Source organism: Otolemur garnettii, unplaced genomic scaffold (genome assembly GCF_000181295.1).
Source record: "Otolemur garnettii isolate 467f Iridium unplaced genomic scaffold, OtoGar3 scaffold00102, whole genome shotgun sequence".
In the NCBI taxonomy this organism is placed as follows: Eukaryota; Metazoa; Chordata; class Mammalia; order Primates; family Galagidae; genus Otolemur; species Otolemur garnettii.
The window spans coordinates 1,306,516-1,318,976 of NW_003852497.1; the positions used below are offsets into that span (position 1 = coordinate 1,306,516).

Genomic DNA, 12,461 nt, shown 5'->3' on the forward strand with positions numbered 1-12,461 from the left:
ACTTGGGAGGCTGAGGCAGGAGACTCGCTTGAGCCCAGGAGCTGGAGGTTGCTGTGAGCCATGATGCCATGGCACTCTACCCAGGGGGATAGCTTGAGGCTCTGTCTCAAAAAAAAATATATACAAATACAAATATAACCCAGCTGAAAAAAATGGGCAAAGGATTTGAATAGACATTTCTTCCAGGAAGACATAAAGGCAAGGTGGTGGCTAATACCTATAATCCCAGAACTTGGGAGGCTGAGGTAGGAGGATCACTTGAGCTCAGGATTTCAAGACAAGCCTGAGCAAGAATGAGACCCCCTTCTCTATTAAAAACCCCAGAAAGCTTAGCCAGGTGTGGGAGTATGCGCCTATAGTTCTAGCTACTTGGAGGAATGAGGCAGGAGGATCACTTGAGCCCAGGAGTTTGAGGTTGCTGTGAGCTCCTTGACACTCTAGCAAGACTACTTCAAAAAAACAAAAAATGGCTAGGCATGGTGGCTCACACCTATAATCCTAGCACTCTGGGAGGTCGAGGCAGGTGGATTGCTTGAGCTCATGAGTTTAAGACCAGCCTGACATTGCAACCCAATTCATAATTGCCAAGTCATGGAAGAAGCCAAAGTGCCCATTGACCCATGAATGAATTAATAAATTGTGGTATATGTATACGATGGAATACTATGCAGCATTAAAAAAATGGAGACTTTACCTCTTTTATGTTTACATGGATGGAGCTGGAAAATATTCTTCTTAGTAAAGTATCTCAGGAATGGAAAAAAAATATCCAATGTACTCAGTACTACTGTGAAACCAATTTACAATCACTCACACTTGCATATGAAAATGAAAAACAACTATAGTGTAGGATGACGGAGGGAAGGGGAGGGAGACGGGAAGGGATGGCAGGGGTGAGTTGATGAGGGAGGATTAGTAGGGGGACCACACCTATGGAGCACATTGCAAGTACAAGTTGGATCTATCAGGTGTAGAACACAAATGTCTTAACGCTGTAATTGGGTAAATGAGGTGAAGGCTATGTTGATCGGTAAGATGTAAGCACTCCAATTTGTACAAATAATGAACACATTGAATCCCATAATGGCATAAATGTATTATTATGTACAAATGACATAATCATAATACTAAAAAAAAAAAGACCAGCCTGAGCAAAAGCAAGACCCTGTCTCTACTAAAAATAGAAAAATGGAGGCAAGAGGATCACTTGAGCCCAAGATTTGGAGGGTGCTATGAGCTACAAGGCCACAGCACTCTACCCAGGGTGACAGCTTGAGACTCAATCTCAAAGAAAAACATACGCATGACTGCTACACACATAAAAAGATACTTATCATCACTTAGCAAAAAGAGAAATGGAAATCAGACTCATGGGCGACCCCACTGTATGCCTCTCAGACAGCTACAAGCAACAGCAAGGGTCCATGAAGATGTGGAGAAAGTGGAATCTTCGTATGTTATTGGTAGGAATGTAAAAGTGTACAGCCACTTTTGAAAACAGTTTGGCAATTCAAAGTTACCATATAATCCTTAATTACACTCCGGGTATGTATCCAAGAGAAATGAACGTACATTTACAAGAACCTGTGAGTGTTTACTGCGGCATATGCGTAATGGCCAAAAACAGAAGACACCCCAGTGTCCACCAGCCAAGAGCTCAGGTGGTACATTCATGCAATGGAATATTATTCGGCCATATAAGCGAGGTGCTAACACGTGGATGAAACCTGAAAACATCCTGCTGAGTGAAATAAGCCAGTTGTGAAAGATGACATATTGTATGATTCCAATTAAACGAAATGTCCAGAGCAGGCAAATGTACAGACAAGGGCAGATCAGCGGTTACTCGGGGCTGGAGCACAGGGAGTGACTGCTGATGATTCCAGGTTTCTTTGGGGGAATGATGAAAATGTTCCAAAATTAGATTATGGTGACGATTACACAGTTCTATAAAATCTACCGAAAACCCTTGGACTGTGCAATTTCAACAGGGGAACTTTTATGGTGTGCAAATTATATCTCACTAGAGCTGTGAAGAGTGTGTGAGTTTTTACGATCCGTGTGTGTGTGTGTATGTGTGTGTGTGTGCCCACGTTCAGGCAGGGTGGGGCAGCAGAAAGTTGGCTTCCTCTGGCCCCCACAGACCTCCCTGCTTGTGGGTTTGAAAACCAAATTATAGGTTTGGAGGCCACAGAGAAGCTTTCCCCGGGCCCTACAAGACTTCCAGGGTTCGTTAGAAAGTGAGGGCTGGCTGAGAAATAGACCAGAACATCCCTGAAGGTGGAGTGGTTGTCTAAGGGAGGAGAGAGAGAGGGTCTAGTGGCCCCCTCAGGAAATTCACATGGTCCCAGCTTTTCTGCCACCTTGTCCCCCAAGGCCCCTCTTGTCTCTAATATCAACCAATAGGTATTTATTGAGCACGCAGACTATGCTAAGAGTTGGGGCCACCTCAGGAAAGCCCCTGAACCCATCAGCCTCTGCACCCCCGTCCCCGGCCTCAGCCTCTTCCTCTCCATCCTCCCCTGCACTGCTGGGATGGGAGGGAGAGACAGAGGCCCCAGGCCTCACCCTTGGCCCCACCCCCAGATTAATGGAAACCACCTGGTGTGAGAGGGCTTTCCACTCCACCCCCAGGCCCCACTTGCCACCATTCCCATGAGCATCTGCTTCTAATGAGCGCCTCAGCACCCCTGCATACCAGCCCCCTGGGCTCATTAATCTCATTAGGCAATGACAAATCATCCTGGGGCCGGCCAGGCTCCCCCCTTCAGGTCCCTTCCTGCAGCTGTGCACAGCCTTTGAGGGCCTGTGTCCACACAGACTCGCACACTCAAATGCACACGCATGCACACCAAGTCCTGTGCCCTGGGCCTCCTCCAGGGCCAACTTGGTTCCTGGCTTAAGGTCATCTCGCCGCAACTGTGACACCTCAGTGCACCAAAAGCCTTCCAGGGGCCTGCTCCCCACTGTATGTGCTTGGTGGGGGACCCGGACAGTGAAGCAGAGACCCAGGAATGAGTCATCAGGTACTCTGGACACTTACATTTCAGCTATGTAATGGTCTGCCCAAGGCTGGGGGACTCTGGACACATCTACACGAGTGACAGATGGCCAGGTTAGCATCTTGCAACTTGGGAACTGCTGTTTGCTGAAAACTCATGGGCTCTGTACAGATGAACTCACCCATCATTCTAACAACCTGTCATCACCCCGTTTTCCAGGTGAGAAACCTGAGGCTGGGAGAGGCATCCAGGAGGTAAATGAAAGAGGGGTTTCAATCCTGGGCCTCTTTTTACATCACACTAGTGTTCAGGCCCGTCCATCAGCTCCTCCCTGCCCCAGAAATCTTTTCTGTGTGAAACAGACAGCCGTGGCCATGCTGAGAGGTGATGGGACACAGAGAGGAGGGCTCAGAGCCAGGGCCTCACGCCCATCTGGGCCTGCCGTACACTCCCTGGGCTGGCCAGGTCCATCACGCATGGGTAACAGAGGCAAACCTCCATCTCCATCCCCACCTCCAGACTCTCTGGACCCTGAGTCCTCCTATAAGAACGTCTCAGATGCATCCCCTGTGGTGTCCATTGTGGACTCCCCCTGCCATGCTGCCCTCACTCGGCTGTGCACTGTTCACCTCCTTGGCCTCAGAGTCCTGCATTGCAGAACAGGCATCGCGCAGGTCCCCTGACTCCTGGCCACCAAGGTGACCCCCCATTTATACATAGCCCATCTGTTGGCACACAGAGGCCACATTGGGCACTTGCTGCAGCAGCCTGGACCTTCCAGGCCAGCTATTGACAGGTCCCAAACCCTCCCAGGGGACTTGCTGTGTAGAGACTGCATGGCCTCTGCTGCCCAAGCCAAGACATCTGCGCCTACCAGGACAGACAGATCAGTGTTTCCTGAGCACCAACTATGTGCCAGGCCATGGTGCCTCATTTGTGATGAATAGGCCCTCAGTCTGGGGGTCATCCTGTCCTCTGGCTCCTAACCCTGGATGAGCATGAGAATTGCCTATATGCCATGTAAAAAATTCCCAGGCCCGGCTCGGCGCCTGTGGCTCAAGCGGCTAAGGCGCCAGCCACATACACCCAAGGTGGCAGGTTCGAATCCCCAGCCCGGACCCGCCAAACAACAATGATGGCTGCAACCAAAAAAAAAAAAAAATGGCCAGGCGTTGTGGCGGGCGCCTGTAGTCCCAGCTACTTGGGAGGCTGAGGCAGGAGACTCGCTTGAGCTCAGGAGTTGGAGGTTGCTGTGAGCGTGATGCCATGGCACTCTACCCAGGGGGATAGCTTGAGGCTCCATCTCAAAAAAAAAAAAAAAAAAAAATTCCCAGGCCCCTCTAGCCCTGATGAGTGGGTCCATATTACACAGGGGCCTGTCCCTGCTGTGGGACAGTAGTTAGATAGTTAGATTTATGTCAGCTTGGCAAGGTTCCAGCACTGAGAGACTTAGTTGAACACCAGTCTCAATGCTGCCGTGGCAGCATTTTGCAGATGTGCTGGACATGGTCAGTAAGAGAGAGCACCCTCCCTGTGTGCGTGAAGCATCAGGAGCAAGCACTGAGGTTTCCTGGAGAGGAACTTCTACCTGTAGGCACCAGCTTCTGCCAGACTTCCCAGCCGGCCAGCCTGCAAGAATTTGGATGTGCCAGTGCCCACAGTCATGTCAGCCAATTCCTTTCATTAAAGAATATCTTTATATGTTAACATACATTTATATAAAGTGGTGCTGGAATGAGCCCAGCCCCTACAAAGGCACTGCCCCGTCCTGACATGCACAGCACGCAGCACAGCCGTCCGAGGGCCCCTCCTTGGAGAGTCTGGCCCCATCTGCTTCCCAGCCGCAGCACTATGGGCGTCATACACTATCCACGGATCACAGAATGTTAGATCCACAAGGTGTCTTCCAAATCACACCATCCCCATCTTTTTTTGCAATGAGGAAACTAAAGACCCAGGCCTGGCACTGGCCCTGCATCACCCTGATCTGTCTCCCAAGACTTCCCCCCTTGCTCTGCCCACTCACACTGTCCTCCTGTCTCTCAAATGCACCAGGTGCTCCCTGGAATCCAAGGAATCCTCAGAGCCTGCTCCCTCCATCCCTTCCACCCTGGTGCTGTCCTCCTACTTTCTACAACCTCACCCTGCCTGGCTTTTCTTTGCTACACTTATGTCTCCTGACACAGCACAGACCTATTTGCCATTTCCTAGGTCCCTCAGTAGAGATGAGGGCCCTGAGGGCAGGTGCCTGGTCCAGTCTCTTGCCCAGAATGGACTCTGCTGTGTGGAGGGGCTTAACAAACACCTGTGAAATGAATGGACGGAGTCTTCAATGTGGAACCCTGGCCCTGGGGCACATTATCATGCCCCTTCTCCCCTCTGTCACACACGCCATCCCGCACTATGACCCTCCCGTTTCTCTGATTGCCTGCTGCACTTTGCATGTGCTGCAGCATGGTCTCCTGTGTCCCTGGGCCTGGGGACAGCAGCTGACGCAGTACCTCTGCATGGGTGGGTAGGAGAAGGCCATCATTTCATACTCATCAGAAAATGCACTCCTGTAAGACGGAGGGTGAGGAGAAGGGGGCAGAGGAAGAAGAAGGGAAGATGCCAGGGAGGAACCAGAGGTCCTGAGCTCTCTCCTGCTAAAGCAGAGCCACTGTGGGGGCACCTGGACCTCAAAGGGGAGGGGCTGGGCTGGAAAGGCGGCCAGGATAGGGTTCCTCCAAAAGATCCTGCAAAGAGCACCTGAGTGGGGGCCTCAATGCTCCTGGGTGTTTGGCTGCCTTCCCTGTTTGTTGGCATCCAAGGAGACTTTCAAACAGCAGCTTGGTGGCTTCCCATTCTCCTTGTCAGGACCACTGTGCCCGTGAGCAGCATACAGGTGGATGGCCAGAGGGACTCGTCTCCATCGCCACCCTCCCAGGCCCCTAGCATGCCCCAGGTGGCAGACAGCTCCCTTTACCTCACTACACGGACCCAGACAGGACGGCAAGCTTTGCTCTGGGCCTCGGGCTTGAAGCTAGAGACTTGTCCTTGCACTGCAAAATGGGTGTGACAGAGGTGCCCTCATGAGGCTGCTGTTTTGGTGAGAGGTCCTAACACCGTATCATGGAGATGTTGCACTTCTATTACCTGTGAACATAGTCAGCCTTCGCTGACACCTCCTTTGAACTTGACAGGAGCCCCACCTACTTAATTCTAGCATATATGGTTGTCTCTCTGGCGCTCTGGAAACAGGTGCCACACCTTATTCTTCCGTACCTCCCACTGCACTGATCCAAAGTCTTTGGGCAACATGGTAGGAGAGTGAACCAAGGGCCTTCCCTAGGAAGAACTGGGAATGCCTAGCACACAGGGGAACCCCCTGGCACATGGGAGCACCATCCAACATGCAGGAGCATCTCCTGGCACGCGGGAGTACCTTCTAGCACATGGGGGCATCTACCAGCACACAAGAGCACCTCCTAGACCATGGGAGCATCACCTAGCACACAGGAGCATCTCTTGACACACAGGAGCACCTCCTAGTACACAGGAGTATCACCTAGAACACGGGAGTACCTTCTAGCACAGGGGAACATCTACTAGCACACTAGAACATGGGAGCATCACCTAGCACACAGGAGCACCACCTAGCACACGGGAGCATCACCTAGAACATGGGAGCATCACCTAGCACATGGGAGCATCACCTAGCACACAGGAGCACCACCTAGACCACGGGAACGTCACCTAGCACACGGGAGCATCACCTATAACATGGGAGCATCACCTAGCACTCGGGAGCACCACCTAGCACACGGGAGCACCACCTAGACCACGGGAACATCACCTAGCACACGGGAGCACCACCTAGAACACGGGAGCATCACCTAGAACACGGGAGCATCACCTAGCACACGGGAGCATCACCTAGCACACGGGAGCATCACCTGGACCATGGGAGCATCACCTAGCACACGGGAGCATCTCCTAGCACATGGGATCACCTCCTAGTACACGGGAGCATCACCTAGAACATGGGAGCATCACCTAACACACGGGAGCATCACCTAGAACATGGGAGCATGACCTAGCACACGGGAGCATGACCTAGCACACAGGAGCACCTCCTAGCACATGGGATCACCTCCTAGAACACGGGAGCATCACCTAGCACACAGGAGCACCACCTAGCACACGGGAGTACCTCATGGCACACAGGAGCACCTCCTAGCACATGGGAGCACCTTCTAGCACACGGGAGCACCTCCTAGCACACGGGAGCATCACCTAGCATACGGGAGCACCTCCTAGCACACGGGAGCATCACCTAGCACAGGAGCACCACCTAGCACACGGGAGCACCTTATGGCACATGGGAGCATTAGGGAGCAAGGCAGGAGGGGGGCCTGGGTAGAGAGAAACCAAGAATCAGCCTCCAGGAGAGGTGGGGGTCTCTCACCCTGCAGCGTGGGTTGTGCTCCTGGACCATGCATGCAGATGGGGAGTTTGGGGAGGGTCCTCATTTGGCAGCTTTCATGACTTGCCCCGGTGGCTGAGTCAGGTCTCTGACCCAGGGCCCACACCCCTCTCCATAAACCTACCTGAACAGCCCTGACAGGGCTCATTTCCCTTACAACTTGCCTGGCAACAGGCTGCTCCTCACCAGACCTCAGGGGTCCCAGCTCTGGGGAGGCTTGTGTGGGCTGGCAGGGCCCTGGCAGTCCTAGTCCAAGGCCGGAGCCTGGAGGGTACTGCTGCGATTTCTCCCCTAACCCTAGGGCAGGAGGCTCCAGTAAGATCTGCCTCCCAAATCTCCAGCCCAGCTCTCTATCTCTGGGGGGTTTTGTTTGTTGATTTGTTTTTAGGGAAGGGGGAAAGTCCTCAGTCACATTAAGCCACTCTCAGACCTTTTATGCTAGGCCCCCAGCTGGGAGGGGGTGGTGACTAAGGGCTCAGCCCTCACAGCTAATTGCTCATTAAAAAGCGTTAATGAGCTTCCCCTCCATCCCACCCAGGCCAGCAGGTCTCCCCACTTCCCGCTGGGTGCTGGTGGGGGATAGCTGGTCTCTCCCTTCCAGACTGGCCCTCTCCATCTTCCTGGTGGTCCAGCCCCAAGCCCGCAAGCTGGGTCCCAGAAGGTCCAATTCCAGGTGCTGCTCAGCCAGCAGGTTCTGGGCACTTAGCAGCCAGAGCTCCTGTCTGCCTGAGACCTCCAGACCTGGCCCCCATCACAACCTTGGCCCATCCCCACCCTGGCACTTACAGCTTCTCCAGCAGGAAGAGTCCCAGGAAGGATCCATTTCGGAGCCCTGTAATCTTGTTGTTGCTCAGGAGTCTGGGGAACAGGGGAACACAGATGGGAAAAGGTTATGTCATACCTGTGAAGTGGGGAATCAGGCTTCATGTCCAGACCCTTCTGTGCACGTGGTGCCCCCTGGAGTTGTACAAGACAGCAATCCCACCCTCTATCTGTTCCAGGAGGTTGTAGTGAGAAGATCTCACTAGTCCTGGTGGATGGTCAGCTGCAGCTGCTCAAGTGCCCTCCCTGTCCCCCCCTCAGATCTGACATGGGACATAGGTGGGCTGAGATGGGCTGAGCAGGGCTGGGGCTGTGATGCTTCCCTTTCCACGCTGGGCCCACAGGATGGATCCTGTGAGCTCTCTCATGCCCTTCTCAGCTGTGTCCTTGTTCAAGCCTTTGGCCCAGTGTCCTGAGGGCAGTGGTGGGGTCAAGGGAAATAAGAGGCCCTCCAGCAGGTATGCGGGCAGCAGGTGAGGGAAGCTGCCCTCCCGGGGGTCTCTAACATTTGGCCTGGGACCCAAGAACCTTATGGGAAGGTGAGCACTTCTAGCCCTCAAGGGCCCACACTCCGAGGGTCTGAGTGCCCAGTGGCTGGACTGTCCCTGTCCCCTTGCCTCCCAAGCCTGTCCAGCCCTGGGTCTAGGGCAAGGCCAGGTCCTCAGCCTGTGCCTCTGTCCCTCAGAGTTCTGTTTGTTTATTCATGGTATTTAGGGGAGGAGGAGAGAGGCCACAGGCCCACGGAGCGGTTCAACTCCGCCCACCCACTCAGCCTTTCTCTGCCAAGCTCCCCGCTGGGAGGAGGGCGTTCCAGACCCGCTGAAGGGCGCATCCCTCTGGTTAATTGCTTTTTAGAAAGCTTTAATGAGCCTCTCAGCCGGCACTCTGGCCTGCCTGGGGCTGAGGCAAAGGTTTCCCTTCTATTCTCTGCCCTCAGGGGTAGAGAACAGACCCAGGAAGGCCAGTTCAGGCTTCAGGCACTGGGGGAGCCGGCAGAGAGGTCTGCCCCAGAGCTGGGGAGGAGTGGGGAGCACAAGACAGGCAGTGAGTGTCCCCAGATATCTCAGGGCCCCCCAGATGCCTAAGGTTCCCGCTACTCCAGCTTCAGGAGGCTCTTGGGGGGACTGGCCAGGACGGAGGCAGGAAGGGAAGGGGTGGAGACCTCGTCTCCTTCCTCCTGTCTCCCCGCTCCAGACAGACCCCAACCTGCCCAGTCCCTACCTAATGGTCCCTCCAGTGGTGACAGTGACAGTTCCTGGGGGGCTGTGAAGGGTGCTGGGGGAAGGGTATGGTGGATGGGTTTCCAAAATATCTCTCTCCCACACACACACACACTTTCTTGATATTTCAAAAAAGATCTCATGATAGTCATTTTTTACTTTTTTGAGACAGTCACTTTGTCACCCTTGGTAGAGTGCTGTCGCGTAATAGCTCATAGCAACCACCAACTCTTGGGCTCTAGTGATTCTCTTGCCTTAGCCTCCCAAGTAGCTGGGACTACAGGTGCCCACCACAATGCCCAGCAATTTTTAGAGACGAGGTGTCACTCTGGCTCAGGCTGGTCGCAAACTCATGAGCTCAGGCAATCCACATGCCTTGGCCTCCCAGCCTGCTCGGATTACAGGTGTGAGCCACCCAGATGATAGTCATTATATGAAAATTTAGTCGGGGCTTGGCTTATACATATAATCCCAGCATTTTGGGAAACCAAGAAGGGAGGATTGTTTGAGGCCAGGAGTTCGAGACCAGCCTGAGAAACAAAGCAAGACCCTGCCACTAAGAAAAAGAGCCTCAAGCGGCTAAGGCGCCAGCCACATACACCTGAGCTGGCGGGTTCAAAACCAGCCCGGGCCCGCCAAACAACAATGATGCAACCAAAAAATAGCCCGGCGTTGTGGCAGGTGCCTGTGGTCCCAGCTACTTGGGAGGTAGAGGCAGGAGACTCACTTGAGCCCAGGAGTTGGGGGTTGCTGTGAGCTGTGATGCCACTGCACTCTACCCAGGGGGACGGCTCTGTTTCAAAAAAAAAAAAAAAAAAGGAAAGAAAGAAAAAAGAGCCTCAAGCTGTCCCCCTGGGTAGAGCGCTGTGGCATCACAGCTCACAGCAACCTCTAACTCCTGGGCTCAAGCAATTCTCTTGCCTCAGCCTCCCAAGTAGCTGGACTATAGGTGCCCGCCATAGCGCCCAGCTATTTTTTAGTTGTAGTTGTCATTGTTGTTTGGCAGGCCCAGGCTGGACTCCAACCCACTTGCTATGGTGTATGTATGTGGTTGGCACCTTAGCTACTTGAGCTATAGGCACTGAGCTGAAAAAAATGTTTATTAATAAAAATTACCTGAACGTTAGCTCGGCGCCCATAGCTCAGTGAGTAGGGCGCCAGCCATAGACATCGAAGCTGGTAAGTTTGAGCCCTGCCCAGGCCTGCTAAACAATAATGACAACTGCAACCAAAAAATAGCCAGGCGCCTATAGTCTGGGAGGCTACTTGGGAGGCTGAAGCAAGAGGACTGCTTAAGAGCAGGAGTTGGAGGTTGCTGTGAGCTGTGATGTCACGGCTTTCTACTGAAGGTGACACAGTGAGACTCTGTCTCAAAAAAAGAAAAAATTAGCTGCACGCGGTGTTGCATGCCTGTAGGCTCAGCTACTCAGGAAACCGAGGCAGGAGGATAGTTGCTTGAGCCCAGGAGTTGGAGGCTGCAGTGAGCTATTATGATACCACTGCATTCCAGCCTGGGTGACAGAGTGAGGCCCCTGTCTCTTTAAAAATTTGTTTTTAATTTTAAGAAAAGAAAAATTAGGGCTTTTATGAACTTCTATTCTCATGTAATGGAGTAAGATGACACAGGGCGGTGGGGGTGGTAAACCACAATCTTGTCAGTTCTTAGGGCCTCTAAAGGTCTCATGAGGCCCTGGTGGGGCCAGGGTGGCTCCTTGGCAGTGACAGGCTCTTGATGGTAAACAACTTGACTTTTATTTTTATTTGTTTATTATTTATTTATTTATTTAGACAGAGTCTTGTTTTGTCACCCTCGGTAGAGTGCCATGGTGTCATAGCTCACAGCAACTTCAAACTCTTGGGCTCAAGCTATCCTCTTGCCTCAGCCTCCCAAGTAGCTGGGACTACAGGCGCCCACCACAAAGCCTGGCTATTTTTAAAGCCTGGCTATTTTTAGAGATGGGGGTCTCTCTCTGGCTCAGGCTGTCTTGGGCCTTGACCTCCCAGAGTGCTAGGATTATAGGCGTGAGCCACCCTGCCTGGCCAATAACCTGACTTTTAAATCAATGCTCACCTCACTGGTCCATGCCCTCCCTACATCCCAGAGTTTGCATTATATGTTGGAGAAGGGAAGAAGGTGAGAGGAGCCCTACTCCTTGGGAAGGCCAGGGAGGGGTCCTGAACTGTCAGGTGGAGAAAGGACACCCATTCCAGCCTCCCCCACCCCAAGGTCCTCTCCAGGGATTGTCCCTTATTCCTCCTTGTAGGGAGGAAGTGAGGGGGGTGGTGAGAGAGGAGGGTAGAATGTTGCCGAGGGCAAAGGGCAGAGGAAGGGAGCTCCCAGATTGCCACAGCCCCCTCCACAGAGGCAGAAGCCTCAGAACATTCTCTCTCAAGCTTGAGAGTGCATGGACCTCTCAAAGGGGGAGAGTATCTTATTTCCTGGAAATACATTTGAGGATTCCAGTTGGAGAGGCACTGGCTTTAAAAATCTTACACCATGAAAATGCCCTCTAGGCTTGGAGCCTGTAGCTCAAGCGGCTAAGGCGCCACATACACCAGAGCTGGTGGACGAATCCAGCCCGGGCCCGCCAAACAACAGTGACAACTACAACCAAAATATAGCTGGGTGTTGTGTCAGGCACCTGTAGTCCCAGCTACTTGGGAGGCTGAGGCAAGAGAATCGCTTTAGTGCAGGAGTTGGAGGTTGTTATAAGCTGTGATGCCACAGCACTCTACTGAGGGCGACAGCTTGAGGCTCTGTTTAAAAAAAAAAAAGTGCCCTCTAATCAAAAATTATCTCAAAATTATCTACAAAAGATTTGTGTCTGTGTGTAAGATTTCTTTACTAAGATCATTGAATTGAAAATAGAACATTCAGGCTCGGCGCCTGTGGCTCAACCGGCTAAGGCGCCAGCCACGTACACCTAAGGTGACGGGTTCGAATCCCCAGCC

The 12,461-nt window shown here is 52.7% G+C and overlaps 1 protein-coding gene across 1 annotated transcript in view; it reads right to left on the minus strand.

Moving 5' to 3' along the window:
* ADGRA2 (adhesion G protein-coupled receptor A2) overlaps positions 1 to 12,461 on the minus strand; it is a 43,678-nt gene that overhangs the window by 17,915 nt on the left and 13,302 nt on the right. The window contains exon 2 of the mRNA XM_023517009.1: positions 8,254 to 8,325. Within this exon, the coding sequence (XP_023372777.1) occupies positions 8,254 to 8,325 (72 nt within the window). The remainder of the gene's footprint in view (positions 1 to 8,253; positions 8,326 to 12,461) is intronic.